At 39.2% G+C, this 23,073-nt stretch overlaps 2 protein-coding genes across 4 annotated transcripts in view; one reads left to right on the top strand and one right to left on the bottom strand.

Annotated features, from left to right (window-relative positions):
* LOC121875336 (plasmolipin-like) overlaps positions 1-10,573 on the bottom strand; it is a 23,474-nt gene extending 12,901 nt beyond the window's left edge. Inside the window, exon 1 of the mRNA XM_042379847.1 lies at positions 10,259-10,573. The gene's annotated coding sequence lies outside the window, so the exon portion shown is untranslated. The remainder of the gene's footprint in view (positions 1-10,258) is intronic.
* On the top strand, positions 3,335-23,073 carry LOC121875335 (CKLF-like MARVEL transmembrane domain-containing protein 4). Of its 3 annotated transcripts, XM_042379845.1 has the most exons (6): positions 10,771-10,896; positions 12,601-12,758; positions 15,118-15,246; positions 16,330-16,503; positions 17,018-17,094; positions 17,904-23,073. In XM_042379845.1, the coding sequence occupies exons 3-6, from the start codon at positions 15,118-15,120 to the stop codon at positions 18,118-18,120; spliced, it is 597 nt and encodes a 198-aa protein (XP_042235779.1). In that variant the 5' UTR covers positions 10,771-10,896; positions 12,601-12,758; the 3' UTR covers positions 18,121-23,073. The 3 variants fall into 3 exon arrangements, with proteins under 3 accessions (XP_042235778.1, XP_042235780.1, XP_042235779.1); XM_042379844.1 differs by lacking the exons at positions 10,771-10,896; positions 12,601-12,758 and adding an exon at positions 3,335-3,457; XM_042379846.1 differs by lacking the exon at positions 12,601-12,758 and having other exon boundaries at positions 10,759-10,896.

The raw sequence follows: 23,073 nt of genomic DNA, 5'->3' as shown, positions 1-23,073 counted from the left end.
AAGAAGAATGGTCAGAATGAATCTCAATGGAGAGACAGAGCTTATATACCCAGCAGCAGCTATGAGTCATGTTGGGAAAACCCGAGAAGTCGCCGGTTCCTGGTTCCGTTGCTAAGATACGGTAACATCTGGTTGGTTGCTAGGGAAGGCGGTAGCAGGTGGTGGCTGTGGCTACGCAGTTGTAGGCAGTTGTAGGGGAGACGTCCACTACAAACTCAAGGTCTGTACAAGACACTTATAGATTAAACTCAGGCTATGGACCCAAAACTCATCAGCGTATAGAAAATCTATTCGGGCACCCCATTTGTCTGTTATCGTGTTTCCAGATAATTAAATCCCCGCCGTACACACACGTATCGACAACAAACGCACACAAAATTACAGCAACAGTACCACAAATGATGTAGCTGTGACTGGAAGTTAGTACCGTGTATCTTGGCTGTCCGTAAGAACATAGTAAACTGATGCCAATTAAGGACGCAAGCGTGGTTGTTTAACATCCGGTCCGAGCCGTAGCAAGTACACATATGGTGCAGTATGATTTCGATATAGGAATAACTGCCTGTGACACTGTTGATCGGCTTGCCAAAGAAGCTACACAAGAAGATACTGAAGCCACTCTCGCCCTCTCCCTGAATCATCTTAAATCTCGCATACACGCCACACAACGAGAGGCATTCAACGAAAATTGGACACACCTGAAACAACGGGGTAGCGTCACACTATGCCACTATGACGCTGTAACCGGTGACGACAACCGCCACTACAAAGAATATCAATCCTTGACTCGATCTCAACAGCTTATATACATGAGACTGCGCCTAGGGTACAGGTACCTATGGGAGTACATTGGCAACCCTGAGCTTCACCGCACTGTTTGTAAACTTTGTGGCCGACCCGACTCTCACACCCTCTCTCACTACATCCTCACTTGCCCTATGACCTCCTCCTACAGGTCCCCAGCCGTTACCAACACCTCTTCCCTCCCAGACCAGATATCCCTCCTCCTAGTCACAGGCCTGGCATTTGACATTATTAGGGACCTGCCACTCTTTGCCATAAACAGATAAAATGTACCGGGAACTTTCCCCCCACACACTCATCATTCTGTCACTTTATGTAACTTGACAGAACCTATGACCCTTCAGGCTTTTACGCCCTTAATGTACGAGTCATGAAGGCAAATATGAACTTTTCATACTTCACTGTTGGGCGCTGTAAACGCTTCTGCGCTTCACCTTGCACAGGATGTAAGGGGGTGCCCAATAAACTAGCCCCCTCGGGGGCAAATCTGAAATCTGAGTATGATTTCGCTCGACTGTAATATCGAGTTAGTTACGTGGACTGTACTATACATCTGTTAACCACGCCTAAAGTTTGTATTGTATTGTATTTATTATCCTCTACATTTCTACAACATCTAGTATTGCATTGAGTTTTCAGTTACAATCCACATACAAGTATTTTATTTATTATTATTTTTATTAGAGGTATATGGTGGTTTTGTTATACTATTTACCATTGTATACCTACACTGTACATTGTTTGAATACCATTACTTTCTATGCACAGTTTGTATACCTGCAGTACACACATTTATACACACTATGTACTATATACATCGTGAATATTATCTACACTGTCTATGGACATTATATACCCGCATTGCTTGCATACTTGCTGAATCCACGTGAACCTGCGTAACCACGGTTAATGTTTATCTATCTGCAACGGTCAAGCTCTGGGGTGAGACGGCGTGATGCGTGGAGGCCGCTAACTGACCACTGCTATACTGCTCCAGGGCTTCCATACTGGGAGAGGTTCACACCATGAATATATATCATAACGGAAGACTTACTTTTTTTTTTAGTTTAACAAATTTATTGGCTAAGTTTGGAGTACAGTTTGCCTATTCTGCGTAATTCAGTCAGGTCTTGACACTTCTCACAGCCACGCAGGACAGAGGTTCATACACAAAGAAATACATCATATTCATTAGCAGTATATATAGGTCAGAGTCATGTGGGTGATGTCACTAACGAAGACGGAATAATATAAATAAAAACTAAAACTATAGAAAAAAAGCATTACAGTGCCCGATTCCTAAGAAAAATAATTAAGGGCGTTAAAGTAAACTTCCAAACACTTTTACGTAAGTTATTATAAAAATGAACGAATATTTTATAATAACCAAATTAATGATAACGATCTATGAAATTTATGAGCCAATGATGATTGAGTAATTGGAAGAAAGTTTATTAGTTATAGGGTGATTAATATTCATTTGAAATAAAATGGTGTGGCGAGTCTTCAGGTGACCCTAGATAGATAGATATACGTTGTAATATAAAAATACAGTATAAGTTCACATTGGTTTAACTTAACATGTCCATATTAGTCAATTCATCCGTGTTTGGATTATTTCACCGTTAAATTCATGAAAATGCCTTATGTTTATAGCTGGCAGAATACATTTGTTTCTGTTAGAAGGCCAAATTGACTAATTAGAGCCGCCGCTCATTAAAGCATACCAATTGCTTTAATGGGTAAGAAACAGCAGGGACCAGCATATCAGCTCTCGCTACCAGTGGAAAGTAAAAAGCAAGTTGACTGCATTCTCTTGTTATCGAGTAATTGTGTTGCACGAGACACAATGATGAACGAACTCTCACGTACCTCATACGTATCTATTGTTATCAAAGAGTCAAGGATAACATGGTAATAAGCTGTATACATAATTAAAAACCTTGAATAAACCATGCCAAAACGACACGCACACTACCTGTTGGCAACTATTCTCCCGTCTATGAGATATTCCCCCCTCCCCCCCCTCATGTAGGAGATAATCTCTGAGTTGTGTTATTGTTTATAAATCATTTACCTGATGATCGGTTTTATATTTGGTGATTTTTTTATTATTTCACGTGAATTATCGACACGGTTATAAAACATTTTAACTTTACACTAACTGGTAACTTTTTCTTACAAATAAGGTTAAAGACTTTGTTTTTGGTGTATTGGAGTAATTATACGATAACAGAGTATAAATAACCGATATTTTAAGAAAATAATACCATCCCTCGTTTATAAAGCCCTCATAAGATATAGGAAATCGTTTAAAAATAACGAAGTAAATATCGACAGCCGTTGCCGAACCTTACGTCGAGGGGTGTTTGGGGTGGCGTTAATTCCGGGGACGGCTGGCACACACTATAATGTATACTTAATATTTCGTTTAAGTTAAAGTGAGCTACAATATACTAATACTACGATATAATTAATCACGTTTGTCCATTCCAGTTGCAGAGACGTTCGGTGTGGGTTAGATTTTAGGAGACATGCAAGGCGTGACTATCTTCACGAAGATCTAGGAGGACCTACTTGTTTGGCTTATCATCAGTGTTGGGCTGGCCACCTGAGGAGGTGAAGGTACAGACTGCGTTGAAATCCCATCAAGGTGCGTGCCATTCTTGTATTTAATTCACAAGTGCCTCTGCGTATAACGAGGTACTGTACGTTACTAAAGTACCCCCGTGAGGCCTATATAATGCTGATTAAGACGTAGAAGTGAAAGTTTTTTACGAGTGCGGAAGCAGCTGTGGGAAGACACACTTCGTGGTGTTGCTTAAGGGAGAAAATGTAGGAAATTCCTGTAGTTTTCCACCAGCTTTGTCATTCAGTCACTTTTACTGTCACCTGTTTAAATTTTATCCGCCGAAAACAGATAAGGTAGTGACATGCCCAGAATTCACTTAACGCAATTGTGTGGGTGGAAATTTGCTAACGCCCACATACACTGAGGACACTCCTCATTCATGTCGTTCTCGTACACTTGCTGGAACACCCAAACATACACACACACTTCGGCGTTCTTTTGACAAACAAACACACACACACACACACTAAACGAACACAATAGCATACCAACATCCACTAGTGGCTGCCACTTGTTGCTGCAGTGGTTTTAATAAGATGCGGGTGAAGTGTAGACACGTCAGAGCCACGCTCTTAGTCACACACACCACACCCATTTTTGGTGTTGTGAATGAACCTAACCCAAAAGAGGCCAAGCCTATCCTACCTAACGTAACCAAAGCCTCGCCTGACCGATCCTAAGCACATACAACACCCCTACCCAGCCCAACACAACCCTACCCAGCCCAACACAACCCTACCCAGCCCAACACACCCCTACCCAGTCCAACACACCCTACCCAGCCCAACACACCCCTACCCAGCCCAACACACCCTACCCAGCCCAACACAAGCCCAACACAACCCTACCCAGCCCAACACAACTCCAGCCCTACCCAGCCCAGCCATACCTACCCAGCCCAACACAACCCAGCCCAGCCCAACACAACCCTACCCAGCCCAACACAACCCTACCCAGCCCAACACAACCCTACCCAGCCCAACACAACCCTACCCAGCTGGTAGGCGTGGTTATTTAGGACAAGGTAATAATATTTTGCAGTTTTGTTTTAAATAGTTCATTTGATCTGGATAATTGTGGACGTGTGTAGTGTGGGTGTTGAGACGCTGTAGTGATTTTTTTTATCAGTGTTAAGTTATCCTGTTAAGCAATGATGGGGTTGGGAAACTGTTATCACGTGTTGTAAGTGCAGTACAGGGTGATGCATTTTGTCGTTGACATATTTCGTGTTGTTAGTGGCGGTTATAGAAATAATATTAAGGTGTAGATGTGTTGTGATTTTAAATATGTTAATTTTGCATTGTTGACATGTGGTATTAAATATGTTGATTGAGAAAGTGTTCATATATTGGGATGGCACGTTGTGTTGTGGCCTTGCGGGTCGTGTCGTGTCGTGTTATGCCGTGAGAATGTTTTCAGATCCGCGGACACGCCCCATATTTTTGCAAGGAGGAAGCAAATTAGTTCTGGGAAATATATACCTGAAGCACGGAGGAGCAAACTTTTTCTTAAATTGAAACAAACGACTACAGTGGCCAGGGCAACACGGCTCTAGAGTGGGAGGATCCCTACTGTCCCACATTCTCGATATATATATATATATATATATATATATATATATATATATATATATATATATATATATATATATATGCTGATAACCACAAGGAAAGAAGAAAACTCGACACCTGACCATTGTGGACTTGATCTCACCCTCCTCTGTATATATACACCTTGTTTTGTACTTCTCCTTAGTCTGTACTCACCCCTGAAGATGTGAATTACACGAAAGCGCTTGGGAACTTCGTGTTTTCTTTTTCCTTGTGGTTATCAGCATATACCTAGATCACGCGCACCTACAGTGATTTACTTGCATATATATATATATATATATATATATATATATATATATATATATATATATATATATATATATATTATTTGATTGAGCTCAAGTCAACCTGTTAGTTGCATTCTTCCATCATCTGTCACGAGGACGAAACATTTTAACGGAGTCACTATGAGTGGATTGCACACGAGGCAGAGGGTGAACTAAACATATCCCAATGGACACAAACACCCCCGGGCGTTTTGTGTTTAGGAGTGAAAGCGGACAATGACATGACCTTCTGGGAGCGCAACAAGGTCAAGACTCCCCAACCTGGAAGAATATTACTGAATGCTTTATAACGAGGTCTACTAATAATACTTATCAAATGACTTGTAATGTCCCAACCGGAATAAAACTGTGCATTCAAAATATTTCTTAAATACGGTGAAATCTCAGACATACAAAGTGTACGAGAATGTTTACTTCCTACAACGATTCAGTCTAACTTCTCAACTATGTGGGAGCCCCCTGAAGGTGTGTACCCCGAGAACATACTTGAGAGAATACTTGAAGGTCTTGTCTCTTAATTTACATGTAAGGAAATCTGCCAGTTGAGTAAGAAGACTCGTTACAGTGTGTGTGTGTGCGTGTGTGTTTGTGTGTAAGACAGGCTGAAGTAGGTTGCTGTAAGTGTAAAAGTAAGGGCCGTTATCTCCTTTTATTGTTTACTAGCACATATAGGAGCCTTGCTACTAGTAGGTGCGCCTTGGGTGCCATTTAAACAACTTGGTAGATTCTCCTCCACAAGTTCTAATCAGCCAGGTTGTTGTGGTTGACTTGCTGAGTTTGAACTGTTAGAAACTTGATCATGTCAGTCGAGAAGCTGACCGAACCACAAGGGGAGGAGAATGAAAGTCCCTGAAACTGACGCGAGGTCGCGAGGTAAAATACCGATGCTCTCTCTCCCCACACACATACACAGAGGAAGTGGGAGCGAGACCAGAGGCAGAGAATGGGGTGGGAGAGGGAAGGGGACGCGCGCGTTGGACAAGTGATCGATAGTTTTTGAGTTCGGATATGTAGAGGAAAACTGTTCATTTCCTCAGCGTCGTCTATAATAGTTTCTATAATTGTACAACTGAGACTGGTAGAACGTGTCGTATTTAAATATTTAGTGGGTGTGTTGGAGTTGAGATAGTCAATAATGATAACTTGTGTACAGTATACATGAAATGGCGGGAAATGTAACGGTGGCAGCAGCAGGTGGAAGGAGAAGCTCTACCAGTTATTTCTCCTACTTGTGTTTTAATCCCAGCTTACCGTAATACTGCACCTCCTTCCCGACCTTACACTATTGACTTCCACATATATATATATATATATATATATATATATATATATATATATATATATATATATATATATATATATATATGCAGAAACGGGTATTAAATAAAATACAATAAAATCAGATGCCAGACGTGCGGTATAGTTATTATTTTTTTTGCTTGCTCTACCCGAGACATTCACCGCCCCACACTTTCCAAGGCAAAAATAAATAACATTTATTTTACGGCTTCCGCTTTTTATCCTCCGGGCCAAGAGGCTGATGTAGTGGTTACTGCGTGAGAGTTGTCTAGATGTTGTAGACCACTTTCAAACGAAATCGCACGAAACTATGTCCAAATGGTGTTTGGATGCACATGTACTGCACAGGCTGTTTATTTCAGAAGTGTAACCCATTTGTTGTTATTATACACGTGCACAAATTATCACTGGTGACTCGTTTTGGCAGGTTACCGAGTTGACACATCCTCAGTTACTTGGCTGGGCTGAGGCGTGTCTTATCTACTGTACATAAGACACTTTCAGCTCTTTGTTTTAAAGGGACAGTTTAAGGGGTTCATATATTGTTTTTGGTCATCTCTGGGTTTCAAACTTGGCTTGAATTAGGTGTTTGATCCCCCCCACATACAGAGGCATATAATAAACGTGTTTTTATATCTACACCGCCTACAAAAACGGTATGAGATAACGTAGATTAGCTCCCTACTTATTTCACCTGATGATTAAACACACTAACGCTGCCTGTGAGGGGAGTTACATAGGTTAGCATTAGGATAAATCTTAAGATGAAATAAGCTGAGGGGCTAACCTTCACGTGATCCCATATACCGGGTAGTACAGACTCTATGCTCCAGCCAGCCTTTCATTCAGTGGGATGGAGCTCGTGTGACAGCTGGCGTTGTTGAGGTGGCAGGGTCGCCTTCACAACCTTCTGCGGCAACATGTTTGTTCCTATACAGTTTAGTCAGCGTGTTGTGTAATGATTATGATCGTTGTTTATCATTATTATTTTCATTATTGTTGCTATAACGAAATATTGTATGTACAGTATAGCACCATTATTGTATTCCAATATTCCTATAGACTTTACCTCATCATATTAATAATTAAAGTAATTCCATAGAAACAACGCACCTTAGGGTGGGGTTAAGATCAATGCTGACCTTAGCACCAGCCTCATCGGCGCCCATTGTGTTTTAAGATGAAATCCCTGCCACTACAATAACTAACCTTACCACTTAAACATTGGTAGTATGAATAGAACACATTATTATTATTATTATTATTATTATGCAAACAAAAACAATAATCGTGGATATTCTAGAAGATGTACAGAAAGTTTTGCATTAAAATAAAAACTCACAATATATTACCAAATTTATCCTAGGATAGTGAGATACGTTATAACTGGCGTGTGTTTGTGTACCTGACTCACAGCCATTCAGATTGCTTTGAAAACTAATTATAGAACTGCATAATACGGGTCTTTCATGTCTACTTAATTGGGACATGTTATTTATAAATCCTTGTCACAGGTTGTATAGAACAATAAATAGTACAGTATTTTTTGTGTTCTGGTTATTTACGCAATTAACATCACAGTGATAATGGTGTGATTGTTTATTTATTTGTTTTAATTGACAGTGAACGCGTATGTGGGCTTCCCTTGGTTTTCATAGGCCATCGCCTACTAATGCCCCAAACTTCTACCCCGACTGGCTAAATTTAACGTATAGAGGCGAATGCGAGAAAACTGTTATAATTGGCTATTCCCGTAATGCACAACACGGCCAAGGCGTCGAAAGTGTGTTGGGACCAAAGTAAAGTGGGATGAGTCTTTGTTGTTTAAATAAGAAATAAATGTTCGTTTACACATACATACAGACATACAGTACACTAGTAGCAACACTAACACTAGTACCAGCATCAACACTAGTACCAGTACCAGCTCTAGTACCAGCACCAACACTAGTACCAGCACCAATACTAGTACCAACACTAGTACCAGTAGCAAATCTAGTACCAGCACCAACACTAGTACCAGTACCAACTCTAGTACCAGCGCCAACACTAGTACCAGCACCACCAGTACCAACACTAGTACCAGTACCAACTCTAGTACCAGCTAGTACCAGCACCACCAGTAGTACCAGTACCAATACTAGTACCAGCACCAATACTAGTACCAACACTAGTACCAGTAGCAAATCTAGTACCAATACCAACACTAGTACACCAACACTAGTACCAGCACCAACACTAGTATCAGCACCAACACTAGTACCAGCACCAACACTAGTACCAGAACCATCAATAGTACCAGCACCAACACTACCAGAACCATCACCAGCACTAACACTAGTACCAGCACCAACACTAGTACCAGTACCAGAACCATCAACCAGCACTACCCAGCACCAACTAGTACACCAACACTAGTACCAGAACCATCACTAGTACCAGCACCAACACTATTACCAGCACCAACACTAGTACCAGAACCATCACTAGTACCAGCACCAACACTAGTACCAGTACCAACACTAGTACCAGTACCAACACTATTACCAGTACTAGTACCAGCCACTAGTACCAGCACCAACACTAGTACCAGACCAACTCTAGTACCAGCCCAACACTAGTACCAACACCACCAGTACCAACACTAGTACCAGTACCAGCTCTAGTACCAGTACCAATACTAGTACCAGCACCAATACTAGTACCAACACTAGTACCAGTAGCAAATCTAGTACCACCAACACTAGTACCAACACTAGTACCAGCACCAACACTAGTATCAGCACCAACACTAGTACCAGCACCAACACTAGTACCAGAACCATCAATAGTACCAGCACTAACACTAGTACCAACACTAGTACCAGCACCAACACTAGTACCAGCACCAACACTAGTACCAGTACCAACACTATTACCAGCACCACTAGTACCAGCACGAACACTAGTACCAACACTAGTACCAGCACCAACACTAGTATTAACACCAGTACCAGAACCAACACTAGTACCAACACTATTACCAGCACCAACACTAGTACCAGCACCAACACTAGTATTAACACCAGTACCAGCACCAACACTAGTACCAACACTATTACCAGTACCAACACTAGTGCCAGTAGCAACGCTAGTACCAATACCAACACTAGTACCAGTACCAACTATAGTACCAGTACCAACACTAGTATCAGTAGCAACGCTAGTACCAATACCAACACTAGTACACCAACAATGGTACCAGTACCAACAATAGTACCAGTACCAACAATAGTATCAGTACCAACACTAGTACCAGTAGCAACGCTAGTACTAATACCAACACAAGTACACCAACAATAGTACCAGTACCAACAATAGTGCCAGTACCAACAATAGTACCAGTACCAACACTAGTATCAGTACCAACACTAGTACCAGTACCAACACTAGTACCATCACTAGTACCCTTAACAAAACACACAAGTCACTTATTTGACATACAATCTCAGGATACTATATATAAAAATTACAATTAAGTGGTCGTCTGCTAGGTGAGGGAGGAGGAGGAGGTTTATGTGAAAGAGAAGTTGGGTGAATGATTATGGAATAAAATGTTCAGCGGAGAGTGAAACACGCCTCACCTTTTTGTGGTGGGTTCCGTTCAGCTGAGTAGCAAGTCTGCCCTAGGGAGGAGCTTCTTGGTATTGGTATTTTTGGAAGAGGTTCTCCTGGAGGTGATGTAGACGATTTTTGGGGGTGCGTCCTGCCCTTCCTTAGTATACTGACTCGTTCTGGAGGTGCCGAGAGCAGTGTACACACGCGCCAGGTGCTGGTGGTAGATGGCGCGGGTGTTTATGAGTGGTTCTGGTTGATTTGGTGTGGGTGTAGGCTGTGGGAGGTGTGTAAGGCAAGCGTCTCCCTGCACGGCGACGGCAACGAGCGCTACTAACACCACGGGACCCACAATGGTGGCACCTATAAGCGACACTAAGAAGAACTGGATCCTGAAGAGAGGTAGATTTAAGCTCTTCTAGTACTACTGGATCCTAACACTGCTACCACTGGCATCCTACCCAGAGCGTTTATCGTTATCTCTATTTGAGCATCCGCTAGTATATCGAGGTGCGTCCACTCTAGTGTCCTGTGTTTGACGGTGTAACACCCAAATAATATATATCCACCTCCAACACGCTTCGAATTGTGCTGTATTGATCGTCAACTGTCCGCGCGCCTATCTGGGTTGCCAAATGTCTTACTAGACGGAAAAGGAATCAGTTAAGTACGTTTTCTGTAAAAAAAAAAAAAAAAAAAAGAATGAAAAATTACTAAAATTATGTTGACGTGTACTAGCTTGTCCGTGGCGAGATTATGAGAGAATTATGTTCATTTGACGATTTGGTAACTCAAAGTGTGTGCGGTCATGTTACTAAAGGCGGGAAAATAATTCTCCCCCTCCTCTCTCTTCCTAGTCCTACACACACTACTAAGTGTTGTTTTTTCCGTCTACGATAAAGTTGGAACATCGCCTAGTAAATTTGGCTAGTCTGGTGATTGTGGCGGACGTGTTTCTATATATTAAACTTCGAAATTATTGTAAAAATGTTGCTGTTAATGAGTGTAATAAGTTATAATAACTAATACTATAATGGAAGCGTTATTATGTTTAACTCTGGTTGTTGGCGAGTAGACTTCAAACTAGACATTTCGAAAATTGAGAAATTGTTTGGGCATTGTGTCCTTGTATGCGGCGCTTACAACTCTGTATTACCTCTATGTTAATTTTGTTCATAATTCATTTATTTATTAACAAGCAACAATGTTCAGAATTTCGTGCTAGCGCACAGACGTAACACCAATTACTTAACTAAATACAGTAATCACATCTCTCAACTGACAAATTTGTTAAACATTTGTTATATCTTAACAGATGCTAAATGAAATAACAGTGGATGAGTTTCATTCCGAGTCTTCATCATTACAGTTGTTACCGTAGAAAAATAAAACAGGAAACTGTCCATTGTAACGCAACTGTTACGGTCAGTTGGGACATCCTTAATCAATTTACTACCACTAAAATTTACTTACAACAGTTACAAATTAATACTGTCATTACGACCAATACATGTACTTAATAATGATAATTTTGATGCAACAAGAGATGTGTTATATAAGTTAATGGTAACGAGAAAGATCGTCATTGGTCTTTATACCCTGGTTATACTAAATGACAGCAGGTATGTATATTATATACAGTATATTGTCAACTGATACCGTACGTCTGTCTGTACGAAATAGTTGCATCTAGAAATTATCCTGTCACTTTATAAATACTGTATCTCTTATGGCACTATAGTGTAACTGTTATTGTACACAGTAAGTATGCACATAGTTCCTTTCTCTGTTATGGCAGTAGAGTTGCTTTCAAGCACGTGCAGGGGATAGTTTATTGGGCATCCATGGCCGGCACCAGGGTATTCAACTCCCAGGCATTATGTATATTTATGCCATGACCCACCCCACAGTTCTGCACCCCACATCCATTTTCCCCGCGGTCCTAAAACCTTCTAAAAGTACAATTATAATACTCTATTGTCTCGGCGAGATATTTATTCATAACTATCGTAAATTTAATTTCACCTCACGTTTTTTTATTATCGTTCCCCTGTATTTAAGTTACAAGTCTTACAACTAACCTGCACGCTGGACACATGGGTCGGCAGTATCTGCTGTAGTGCACTGTGTAGTGTGTAAACACAGTGACGTCACGTCACTGAAGCATTCATTATTAAGGAAATTTTCCCCACTTAACAATGGATGTTTGCTTCTGTTTTATTATTATTTGAAATTTAGGCATAATATATTATTCACTATTTTAAATTTATAAAAGCTGTCGTCTGTTCGCCTATTTGGATTGTTTAGATTTTATAATTGACGTACAGTATTATGTCAGTATCTGTGGTATATGCGAGATTTTTTTTTCTAGCCAATTTTTGCGGCCCCAGAGTTCTTTTCCCGAGGTGACTGCCTAGTTCCCCTAATGGTCGCACCGGCCCCTTGGGCATTATGTGCAGGGCGATGCACAAAGGCTTCGCCCTCATAGGAAGCAGCAGAGTTTAGGCTTGCAAGTGCCTGTACAGCGTGGTAAGTCCCTAATAATGTGAAGTGCCGTTTTGTGTGTTCTTTTTAACGACCCTCGTTGTCCAGTGTTAATACAGGAGGAAACTGGAGTACCCGGAGAAAACTTGCGATGTATGGTAGGGTCACACTGGATAGTATGCCACTCATCTGACTAATAAGGCCGGTGTCATTCGACAAATCTTCCGGTGCGAGAAACCTTCCGGTTGCATAATATGCGCATGCGCAAGTTTTGCCAGGAAATTCTGTCGCACGTTCTGTCGCTCTTCCTGGTAACATGAAAACTGTTCGGTATTGAAAGAAAATTTATATTTCTGATGAAGAAATTTTTTCATAACACTACAAAACCAAGGCGGAAGAAATATCGCAGGAAATCTTATGACCTTGGTGCGAATGCGTTGAGTTCTCCGGGAAGGTTTGTCGCACGACACTGGGAACTGAACCCTGGACATAAGCCGAGAAGCAAGTGTGGCACTGCTGTACCACCACCTTGCAGTCTTGCTTACACTATCAGTTATCTCGTATTGGCGGTTTCCATCTCCGGTTACTGCGTCATAGTGTAGTGTGTGATTTCCCTTATTTTTAGATTCCCCCAGTGTCTGGAAGGTCACACATTGTGCGGTGTTTATCAAAGGTTTGAGGTTGGAAATTTTGAGGAAGATGGCGAGCGTGGTTTCTTTATCTTCCTGGGTTGCTTCTTTTGCAAGTTTTCAACAGTGTCTCAGGCATTTTTAAGTGTGACGGGATCCAGAGAAACTTAACATGAATGTTATCATTTATCAGTCTCCTATAGCGGCTAGCCCAACGATGGCGGTGAGGGCGTGTCGGACGGCCGGGAAGAAGGGGGTGATTTGAGCCTTGCTAGCGCGGAATTACTGTTTTCCGATGATGAGGTTCCGCCATTCTGTGCGGGCATAGGTAGCGCCGTCATGGACGCCCGCAAAGATGGCTATGGTCTGAGTGTGTGTGTGGAGGAGACCTAGTCATGGACCCTGATTTTCCTGTGAGCCTGGCACTCAAGGATCCACACCGCTGCTTCGTCTCTTCCCAGGGTGTCAACAGATCCATCACAATATACAAGTAGAGGAGGGAGAGAGGTCATGGCATCATCAATATTTTCTAGGCAGATGAGTATGAAGCTCTTTTAGGTGGATTTCAGATCACTGTGGGGAACGTCCATGGCGGGAGAGGTCGTGGAGTGCAATCGAAAAGAAGATCGCGGCGCTGGTGTAGAGATGATACCGTATCGTAGAATGTCGGTGGCAGTGTGGGTAGTTCCATGGTATTTAGGCCATGGGTAGGCCAGTGGGGTGAGGGAGGTGGGGAGGGGGGTAGCACAAGGAATGTGTTGAGGTGTGAGGGCAGTGAGCGTGGCAGGGGAGGGGAAGGGTGTAGGAGGAATTCGGTTTAGTTACTGTACTTTTTCTTTCCGCTTCCAATTTTTATTCCATTAATTGTGATAAGCTTGTCATACATTATAGATTGTGTCATGTGTATAAACTTTGTCATGTCTTTAACTTGACTATGAATTAACTGTGTCATAATTAACTGTCTTGTCTTTAATTATCATAAAATGTCATGTCATTAAGTCTTATCAGTAACATATTGTTAATTGTCTTAAGATACTTGTAAGGCATATGTAAATTTCCCATGTGTTATTAACTTTGGCTTACATCAATAGCTTAACAGATGTCATTGATACCATGTGTCATTAACTTGTGCCATCATGCCTTGTCATATATCATAAACTTAGTTACATAGAAATAACTACATAATCTTTCAGTAGTTAACTTACCATGTCACCAACTCTAGAGTAATGCCGGGAGTAGTGACGTCACATTAGCCGACAGTGCCACCATGTTCCAGCTGGCAAAAGTGGCACACAAGGTACTTTATTTGGCACTGTCCATGATCTGGCACTGACTCACCTGGCACTGTCCATGATCTGGCATTGACTTACCTGGCACTGTTCATAATCTGGTATTGACTCACCTGGCATGGTCCAGGATCCAGCACCGACTCACCTGGTACTGTCCATGACCCGGTACTGACTCATCTGGCACTGTGTGTGGTGGTGTAGTGTGACAGGTGTGGTGGTGGTGTAGTGTTTACAGATGCCACATAGTGTAAGTCACATGGTGAGTGCTGGTGTCATCTGTGGTGCCAGTGTAATTAGACAGGTGTGGCTAGGCAAGGTGTGAAATGGTGTTACTTAGCACACTTGTTGCATGTATTTGTCATATAATGCAGGTATTTTTTAATATAGGCTACAGGTGTTGAATGAAACAGATGTCACATAAGGTGCACCCATCACATTACAGTTTTCACATATGGTACAAGTTTAACAGTTGTGTTGTTCTGACAGATGGAGGCTCAGTTTCCAGCAACACACACCACAGAGACGGCACCACAGGACAATGCTGAAAATAAACGCATCTACATCAACAGGGGCTACATGCATACTAATGAAGGTCGCCTCAAGATTGTCCACATGGTGAGTGAGTGGTGATATTGGTGTTTGGTGGATGTGATGATGATATTGGTGATGTGTGGTGGATCTGATGATGGTACTCGTTTGGTGGATGTGAATGATGATGGTGATGTGTGGTAGTGGTGCGTGGTGGGTAGTAAAGTTAGTAGTGATGAATTTTAGTATTGACACAGTAGCATGTAGGTGGATTTGGTGATGAGAGTCGGTGGGTGCTGGTGAGAAGTGATGACTGAAGGTTTGTGGATGTATTTACAGAATTTTGGTACTGGTGGTACAGTCGAAGATAAAATTCGTGTTACACTTACCGTGCCTTTTAGTGAATCACTTTTTACTCTGACTGCTTTATCCTCAAAGCAGCCCCACTTACTTAATATTAGAAGAACACAAACACACTAATTGAATGCATAAAGATGTGATACAGTTTACGTGTGGAGGGAGGAAATCCTTAGAAAGACCCTTGAATAGTGGTAATGTACAGTAGATACGAGGCTCTCTAGCAAAAAGTAAAAAGGTGACAAAATTAAAAGAATGGCAGAAAAGGCAGTTAAAATCTAGAGGTGAATTTGAAGATTATAATGGAATAAAAAAAAAACATCTCGAGCTGCTTTGTTGTTCTCGCCCAGTAGCACCACATATAGAATAACACAGTGGGGTGAGGGAGAGGCAGCAGACCAGTTGAGAGTTGGGCTGAGTTAGTAATTTCCTTTGTTATGGTGATGGAGGAGGAGTATGTTGCAGGAGTTTCCTCATGGATTAACAAGACATAATACTCAGTAAAGAAGAATTGGAGATGGAAGCCTCATTGACAAATCAACTTAGCAAGTAAAGTGATTAGTTATCAGGTATTTAAGCAATGTAAGTCTGGATTTAAATTGTGTTACTCACCATTAATTGGAGATGGGGTGATTTATTGTGCTTACTTATGAGGTATTTGTTCATGAAATTGACACCATATGCTGTAGCCGAGAGTGCAAAATGATTGATAAATACATATATACTGTATATAGATAAAATGATACAAAGAATGGCAATGGTACATGATTGCTGGACTAATGTGTTATTGTGACAAACTTTAATGTTTTATAGGTGGTATGTATAGTGGTGTTCATCTGTGTCATGGCCTCAGATTTCCCCCGGAGTAGCCCAGCCAACTGGATCAGCTTTGTGGCCATGAGTGGCTTTTGGACATCTGCAGTGCTCCTGTTCCTGTTTATTATAAATGTTGTGGCCCTGTTGTCCATCATACCTTGGTTCATGCTGGTAAGAATAGTTGCATGCCAAAAAAGGTGTTGTACAATACAGTACTGTATATCCATACTCGTACATTATTAAGTGACCCCCTGGCTCACTAAACTTCAGCCATACTGTATCTGTTTTACTGTTTCTTTATCTTGTTTTTAAATGGTAAACTTCCTTTTCCTGTTTTTCTTGAATGAACACTTGTTCCTATAGTGAAAGGTTATTGATTTTGTGTGTACAGTATGTGTGACAGTGGATTCCTTTTAGATGCAACTTCTCCGATGGGATACATTGTGTTAGTTGTTGACTATGGAGAGGAATTAATTAAACTTTGGAGAAGATAAATTAGAGATGCCTCTTGGGTGAAGGTTCATACTTTGATGAACAAGTTTTTGTTAATCTCATCTTCAACATATCACAGTATCTTTATTTGTTCCTCATGCAATAGTGAGTGTGTGTGGATGTTTTGCAGTGCTCTTTATTGAACGACATTAAGATACTGTACTTACTTGAAAAGTATTTGTTATATTTGCAGGAGTTTGGCTACACGGTTATATGGACATTCTTCTGGTTTGTGTCAGGATGTGTTGCTGCCGACTACACTGTCCGTGGGTGAGTACAGACTTCCTTCTCTCTGCCATTGACAAGAATCAGTTCATTATGTAGACTCCTTAAGAGCCCATATGTTAGACTATCAACTGGGATCAGGTACATTAGTATTATTTTTTAATGAAAGAAAGAGGCTGTTTGCAGTGATCTTGTCTAATAAACACTACTGGGACCAAGTTACAGGACTGAGTGTATCAAGTAACTTCATAGACTATACGGTAATATATATATATATATATATATATATATATATATATATATATATATATATATATATATATATATATATATATATATATATATATATATATATATATATATATATATATACACAGTGGGGTATGCTATAACGAATCTAATTGGTTCTAGAACCTTGTTCGTTATAGGATTAATCCGTTCCAGGCCCCCAAATACAACCACTTAACACTGAAAAATATAATATAAAATTGTAAAAAAGTGCATAAATATGCATCTAAACCCCTGAAATAAAGAATATCATTAATACTTGTAATAAAAAACAATAAATTATTAATAAAAAAAAAATTAAATAATGTTCGTTGTAGGAGTTTCGTTCGTTATAGCATTCTCAATTTTATATATATATATATATATATATATATATATATATATATATATATATATATATATATATATATTATATATATATTATATATATATACATACAGTATATATATATATATATTGAGGATTTTAAGTTGGGATGATACAAATTTTTGTGCCTGTGGACACATCTTATTTGTATTCTTTACACATGTTCTTGACCACAAGTAATACATAACTTCTATTTCCAGGGCTGGAGATGCTTTTGCTGTAGCTGCATTCTTCAGCTTTGTTGCCATGTGTATATATGGGTTCACTGCATTTTTATTTTACAAGAAGTTTCGTGAAGGAGGCTTCAAATTGCCTTTTGTTGTTAGGACTTCATCTGGCATCTCCAATGCAGACCCCAGGGCTGCTTCTTCTACTACCACCACCACCACTACTACTGTTATACAGGAAAAGTATTAAAAGTATTGCAACAATAAATAATTGAAGAAGTAAAATGGTTGTAATTTGGTAGATATGTTTTAAAGAGGACGCCAAGTAGTGTTTGAAATCTCCCAGTTAATTTTGTCTTTGTTTTGAAGCATCTATTTTTAGTTGAGTAAATGAAGCTCATTGCAGTCCATCTCATTGTAGTAGTACCTCAGTTGTGTGGAAATTCAAGCAAATTACAAACCAATTTGAGAATATGTACATGGGGGACTTGCCTGATCTGTTTGTGTTTTTGAGATAGATACTGTAAGCCGGTTATGTGTGAGCACTCAGTAGTGACAGGGTATTGGTGACCTCAGAATTGTTCCAAGCCTTATGGTGCCACATCCTTATCACTACCACATTTCCATAGAAGGTTGTGATATAGAGAGGGAGGGAAGGGGTAGATTTATATGCATGAGTTTATTTTTGTATGTAGTCTTGCTCGTGTGTGTGGGTATGAGCACAAAATAAGTACAGTATTGCATAAATAAGTATACACACAGTGCTGGTGAATAAGTACCCTTTTTGTTCTTAGATATTAATAATTTATGAGGAATTAGGTTGTCTACTGGTGCTCCATCTCATATTAGTTTGTATTTTAGCTTACTTAAGATTTTCAGTACATAAAGCATTTATTATTATGTTGTTCTTATCATCCACTTTTCTGTTACAAATACAGGTATATTTTATGGTGTTTGGGCTGATAGTTTTCTTTTTAATTCTTGTTGTGTCTTGTGCCATATTTTTCTATAGGACCAGGAGCAGACCAGGTTGTCTGCCCCTTTGTTAACTCTTTCACTATGGCTGGTACAGTATAGGGTTTCTGCCTTCAAATTTGACAGACATTTTAATTATGACAGGCTTAAGTGGCAATCCTTCGAGTATTACCATACAATATGAATTTTTTTTGTGTGTGAATGAGTCGTCGCGTTTCATCATTGAAGGAGAGTGTACAATATGATTATGCTGTCACTGCCTCAGTTTCAGTGGCATGGCAAGACACTGCTATTTAGCATAATAATCAATGCATTAGAATCTTATCTTCACCTGAAAATTAACGTATAATTTTTTTTTGTTATACAAAGCCACTGATAAATCATAGAAAAATTTTTAATACACTGAAGAGAGACAAATTTCTGTCATGCGTCTGGCATTGTAGCTTGAGCTTCACCCTGCGCCAGAACATGTGTAATTACACAACACACTTACCAGGCGGGTGCCTGCATCCAGACAAGACCCACATATTCTTGATAATGAGTAAGTACTCTATTTGTTTACATATTCAATAATAGTACTGTATAAATAATTTATATACTGTACAGTATATCTTAAAACTGTCTCCCAATGGGTAGGCCAGCTAGTTATACTGTCATAGTGAAAGTGTCAACACCAGTGGTTATTAAATATTGCCTTCACATCCATTCCCATTTAAGAACTGTAGACTCACCTCAGGGTCTGTCAGACCTATTTATCATAAGGCTTCCTTTCAATGACTTTTTTGAAGTTTTGTGCCTTTTGAGTGGTTAAGAAAATTTGTGATTTGTTATCTTTGGATCCAATGAATTAATAGTCATGACATTTAAAATATAGACTTGTACCTGATAAAACATATGGTCATGGTATGATTTCTATGCCAATCCAAACTTAGCTTTTAATTTAAATATCTAAGTTGTAATATAACAATAATGTATACTCTGCTGTCAACAACACCCTAACCTAATTCTGATCATGGAATCCATTACTGAGGTCTACATAGTTATTCTGCTGACTCTTATCCTTGTCTTATAAGAAAAGGCAGATTAGATCCTTCCTGGTCCTTCATAACTATACAAGATCAAAATTTTCCTGTACAGGTAAGATTATTACAGCACTGTACAGTAAATCAAATGCACTTATGATCCAAATACTTACATTTGTGGCCCTCTAGTAATCTTCTCTAAACCTTTCTTAGTTGTAATATTGTTTCTCTGATGCCTTCATTATTTCTCTCCATGTAAGTTACTTTTACCCCATGGTTAGTATTGGTTGAAGGGGTTTTGGTGTCACCCATGACATAATTCTATAGTACTGCATAAGTCCATTACTCTGTGGAGAGAAAGTCATATTGGTTTTAGTCATTGGATCGCAAGTCAAGATCACTGGCTAAAGATAGAATTTTGGTTTCTAGACAAAAATGTTGTGTGATTTTTGCACTGAACATATTTCTTAAATACTTACCCTTCCTTGCCCTGCCCCTAGGGAGAGAGATGTATTTGTGATAAAACATAAATAAATAAGAATAAATAAAATAAAAATACTGTCACAGCAGGGCAATTTTGTCTCAAATACATTTCTTATTTACTGGATACCTAAGTTAACTTTTTCTCTTAATTTCTTGGTTAGTATCTACTTTTTATTCTTATACAGTACTGTACAGGGTATATGGAACTGTTCAAAAAATTAAACAGTACAGGAATTTGAGGGAAATGAAATTCAAATATTGTGTGTACTGTAAGATATTTCATTATTATGAAAGGATATCTATATTTGTTTGATAACTTTAGTGATGAAATTAGTCAGGCTCTTAATTCTCATTCTCTGTGTGTGTTTCTGATGTTATGCATTAGAAAATGCAATTTATTTTTATTCCATAATTCCATAAAAAAATAATGTGAAAAGAAAATGTATACAGTATAGTACACCATATATATTTTGTACTGTACAGTACCCTGTAGTTGTAAAGAAAGTTATGAAAAGAAGAAAGCATTTGCTGCCATTATGGCATCGGAGTTTGAAGTGTTATCAGGGACTGGTTTGTTTTGGTAAAGTTTGGAGGAGGAAGACGTTTTGAAAGTGGTTGGAAGTAAGATTAAAGTCCTGGTGTATGAAGGAAGACAAGTTAGCAGTGCCTTGTAAATATTAATTAATGAAAATAAACTTGGAATATTAAAAAAAAGTGTTTGATAATTAAATGAATCCACAAAGCTTTCAGCAGTAGATAACTGTGTATGAATAATCTAGCTGTGACCATTATAAGAAACAAGGGGATTAGCATGGGTGAAAAGTGATGTGAAATAGATAAGTTGGAAGAAGACTTGTGTTTAAAAGTGAAAGATTGAATAACTAGAAGAGGTTCATTGACACACTTAATGAGCAAACACTGCTCATGAAGGAGTGTACCATAGTACAGTACAATACTGTATATACCTTATTTCACTCAAACTGAGCATTATAGATGAATGTAGAAACGTTATTTGTGAGGCTTTGTGTACTTGTTTCACTACATACAGTTCAGGTTGTATAATATATGAGGTGCGTACAGCCAGAGTGGACAAAGGCTCTGGAAGTGTCAATATGGTCGATTTTGCTATTACCGGGTAAGTAAAACTACCCGGGCGTTACTACATGTGGGCCTGGCAGTGAGTGTGGCAGATCACTGAGAGGAAAGCGGCAGTGGTCACATTTTTTCTGGCACTTTGTTCACTATAGTTGTACGCACCTCATGTCTACTGTATATATATATAGTTTTTATTTTTAATATTGTCTGCTGTGAACTGGCTGTCCCAAGTTCAAGGTGTTGGTGTTTGTCTAGGAATGATACTGTACAGCAGTTGTACTGTGTTGGCAGTGTGATGCAGTGTGTTCCTGGAAATTTTATCCTTGTTTAGGATTGAACATGACAGAACAAATAACTTGGTGTACAGTACAATCCTGGTGGCTCACTGCAGCAACAGCCTTACTGATTCATCCATCTAAGAAATATATAGTTTAGGTGGGAATCTACTGCAGTACAACAGTGCCTTTGTATAGCCACAAAACTATTTTCAAACTTGGGAGTAAGTTAAGAGAGAATCTGTTTTATGTTCAGTTAATGTAGTTAGGAATAGTTTACAGTACTTGTGCATGTAATCTATAACAGCAAATGAATGGCAGGTGGAAGTCATTAACCTAATGTCTGTTCATTGGCTCACTTATTCCTCAATAACAGTGTTGTTAACATGGTGTATGTTGCTGGGAGATATACAGTCGGCCCTCAGTATACATGGTGGTAATGTTCTTGAAAAACAATGTGCAAAGATAAACTATGTTAAAAAATACTGAAAAAAAAGGTTCCAAGCTCACACGATGACCTCCCTCATTGATCCAATAAGGTTATACACACAACAAAACATTACTTTTCACTATACTGTACACACATTCGACTCATGTCAGCCATAAGCTCTAGCCACAGATGATAAACCTTCACCCTTAGCAAACTTGTCCAGCGTCACTCATTTATGTACCAAAGTCCTCTTTTTCTTTTCTTTTTTAATGATTCTTCACACAAAATATTTTAACACTTTCACATGATTTCCTCTTTCAGCTTGTGTTAAACACTTAATGTGGGTGATAAATTTTGGGTAAAGGCAAATGGACTGCACAGTGTTTACTCAACAATGGCAGACTAAACTAACGGGCATAAGGTAGTGTGTGTGGGCTTGGGTGATGTGAGGTTGTGTGCATAGGTCACATGATGTGCATTTACAATCAATTTGTAATATAGTAAGATGTATAACATCTTGCCTGAAAACAATAAATTACAAATAGAAATTACATTTATCAAAAATAATAAAATGTATAAAGTAGAAATAACTTTTCTAGATTTTAGTTATTGCTTTTAAATGTTTACATTTATTTAAATAACTAAACAAATTGGAAGAAATTGTATTCTTATTACATTTTGAATAGTATTAAATAAATTATTTGCTATAAATAGTAAGTGACTTGCTGTTTGACTAATATCAATATTGAAGTACAGTACAGTACACACCAAAACTGAAAATTTGCTGTGTTTAATTTCAGCAACACCTGATGCTTGAGGTTCTTATCACTGATCTGTGAACAATGGCACATACAAATTAGTCCCACACTACTTTTAAATAAGAATAAGAAATGTAAAAAGTAGCTTTTTTTTTTTTGCTAAAC

This window comes from Homarus americanus, unplaced genomic scaffold, assembly GCF_018991925.1.
Source record: "Homarus americanus isolate GMGI-L3 unplaced genomic scaffold, GMGI_Hamer_2.0 scaffold56241, whole genome shotgun sequence".
Taxonomy (NCBI): Eukaryota; Metazoa; Arthropoda; class Malacostraca; order Decapoda; family Nephropidae; genus Homarus; species Homarus americanus.
This window is presented reverse-complemented; position numbering and strand designations above follow the sequence as displayed.

What these genes read in the sequence shown, in the direction of transcription:
- LOC121875335 (XM_042379844.1), top strand. Translation starts at nt 15,118, where the DNA reads ATGGAGGCTCAGTTTCCAGCAACACACACCACAGAGACGGCACCACAG. An exon ending in GCCTCAAGATTGTCCACATG is followed by an intron (nt 15,247 to 16,329) that starts GTGAGTGAGTGG and finishes AATGTTTTATAG; the next exon opens with GTGGTATGTATAGTGGTGTT. An exon ending in GCCGACTACACTGTCCGTGG is followed by an intron (nt 17,095 to 17,903) that starts GTGAGTACAGAC and finishes TTCTATTTCCAG; the next exon opens with GGCTGGAGATGCTTTTGCTG.